This window comes from Camelus bactrianus, chromosome 17 (genome assembly GCF_048773025.1).
Source record: "Camelus bactrianus isolate YW-2024 breed Bactrian camel chromosome 17, ASM4877302v1, whole genome shotgun sequence".
Classification (NCBI taxonomy): Eukaryota; Metazoa; Chordata; class Mammalia; order Artiodactyla; family Camelidae; genus Camelus; species Camelus bactrianus.
In genome coordinates this window covers 697511-699841 of record NC_133555.1, presented here as the reverse complement: position 1 = coordinate 699841, position 2331 = coordinate 697511, and the positions used below count along the sequence as shown (strand labels likewise).

Below are 2331 nucleotides of genomic sequence, written 5' to 3'. Positions count from 1 at the left end.
GTGGGGCCACCTCCCTCAGCTCTCCCCGCACCCGCCTCTGCTGCCCCCGGCGTCATGCAGGTCAGTGCCCCTCCCAGGGCTCTTCCCGCAGTAACTGCCCTACCCAGCACGGCAGGCCTCACGTCTGTCCCCTGTGTGTCCTGGGAGGAAAGGACCGGAAGGAAGACCCAGTCTCTTCATTCCTTCTGATTTTTCTTGCTTGGCCCTTAAAATCCATCTACTCTGCCTGCCTATGCCCGCTGCATTTCTGGCGCTAGCAGCAAGGACCCCACGCCTTTAGGGATTTGCTTCGCTTGCTCTCCTCACGCCGCCCAGCTCCCTGTGGAGCCCAGGGGTCAGTCTCCAGAGTCTTCTCCACGCTAGGGGGGCAGGGGCTGGGGCCTCATGGGGACAGGAAAGAACTACTTAATTTGACCTGAGACTTTCCTCAAAGAAACAGAACACACCCCAGCCCCTCCGCCACCCACCCAGCCTGCACCACTGCCCCCCAGGTCAGCCACACACCCTCCCTGAGCCTTCCTCCTCCTCCAGCCTCTGTCCTCCTCACAGGCCAGGAGCCCAGACAGCACGCGGCCACACGTCACCAGCCAGGGAAGAACGGAGCTCAGCCACGTCCATGATGGGGACAGCCATCTCCTGGGAGGGAGCCGCGCAGACACTCAAGACCCCTGACCATCCCCCGAAGGACATCCAAGTGCCTCCAGCTGCCTCTGGGGCCGCCTCCTACCCCGACCTGCGGGCCCAGTCTGTCACTGGCCCCGCCTGCTGGCCCGACATGAGGCCCTCCTGGGCCGCCCCCTCCTGGATGGGGCGCCCCGCCCCTTGGAGTTACATGTGCACACCCTCCATCGGCCATCTCTGGATTGGGTACCCCTGTCCTGCTGCCTCAGCGCCTTCCGTCTGGACTTGGGGCGTCTCCTGCGTTGACCCCCTCGTGGGAAGACAGCACGCTGCCCCCCTGGCCTCTGGAGTGTTCCCTTACCCGGCGGGCCCCCCACCCCCGTACCCCTCAGACCCTCCAGCTCCAAGCGGGGACGCCTCGGGCCACTGCACCCAGGAGGGGTGGCAGACTCCGGCCAGCTCGGTGCCCCCGGCTGCAGTGGAGGGCCCGTCCAGAGGGGCTTCCTACTTGACAACGTACCAAGTCCTTCCATCAGAATGGGCGTCCAGGCTCAGCATTTGGGCACCCAAGCCGTCCTCCAGCCCAGAACTCTGCCCTCTGCCCCCTTCCCCCAGCGGGGACCCTCAGGGGGAGCCCCGCTGTCCCCAGTTACCCCGGCCCCCCTCCAGGGTCTGCCGCCGCCTGTTCCAGCACTAACCCTCCCCTCCAGGGGAGACGTGGTGTGGGGCCCAGTGAGCTGTGGTGTGCAGGAGGCTTTGGTTTTGATTTTTAAGTTTTTAAAGGGTCTCAGATGTAAGGTGCTGACTCCTACTCAGGGCACAGTGCTCCCACCGGCCCATGTGAGGCCCCTCAGCCTGTCATTTGCCCTCACTTTTACTTTTTCCCCTTTGCCCTTCCACCCTGCTGCCTGTGCCTCCCCAGCCGGCACGGGCCGGCACCCTGGTCTACTTGCATCCTTGTGGAACACGTCTGTGTGCCTGTGTTTTTAAATTCCATAAACGACCTGCTGTAATAATAGCTGTGTCTCTCTGCTCTCTACCAGCGTCACAACGTTTAAGACCCACCCACTGAGCTGGTGTCCACTTGGTTCTCAGCTCCAAACAGCTCTGCAGGTCAGAGCGCAGCCCCACCCTTGGCTGAGAGCGTGAGCTGGGAAGGCAGCAGTTAGCGACAGCAACGGTACGGGTTGCCCTGTGTTTAGGGTGGGGTCGTGTTCCCAAGTGACCAGAGGGACCAGGTCTGGTGAGGCCGTGGGGGCGGGTGGCAGGGTGGCCGTGACAAAGTGACTGGCAGTGACAAGGTGAGGGAACAGACTGGCTGCTGGGAGATCCATCCGCCTGGATTACAAGGCAGAGGGTGAGAGCTGGGAAATGGTGAGAAAGGGGCCAAAGGGCATAGCAAGCGCTGGTCTGATGGGACCTTCAAAGGACGGGGCATGGAAGTAGCAGGGAGGGTGGGGGGCCAGTGGACATGGCTGTCACTGGGGGGGCCTCGGGCAGCGGCGCCCCTGGGGAGCCCCTTGTCAGAGGGGATGCTTCACGGAATGGACATGCGTCCCGCATCCCTAGAGGACGTCTCGCAGCCATTCTGGGCCTTTCCTGACGGACGAGACACTGGGAAAGCCTGCTGATGGCTGACAGGCAGGGATGCAGGTCCCTGCCAACCTTGAGTCCCCTGTCCTTCACGTCCCCACTGGGGGCTAAGAGAGG

General features: G+C 63.1%; 1 protein-coding gene across 1 annotated transcript; it reads left to right on the top strand.

The window, feature by feature from the left end:
* The first annotated feature begins 430 nt into the window (after positions 1 to 430).
* On the top strand, positions 431 to 1382 carry PRR23E (PRR23 family member E). The gene has a single exon (XM_074344110.1). The coding sequence runs from the start codon at positions 617 to 619 to the stop codon at positions 1316 to 1318; it is 702 nt and encodes a 233-aa protein (XP_074200211.1). The 5' UTR covers positions 431 to 616; the 3' UTR covers positions 1319 to 1382.
* Positions 1383 to 2331: the final 949 nt, after the last annotated feature.

Excerpts from the sequence above, each read along its gene's own strand:
- PRR23E (XM_074344110.1), top strand. The coding sequence starts at position 617 with ATGATGGGGACAGCCATCTCCTGGGAGGGAGCCGCGCAGACACTCAAG.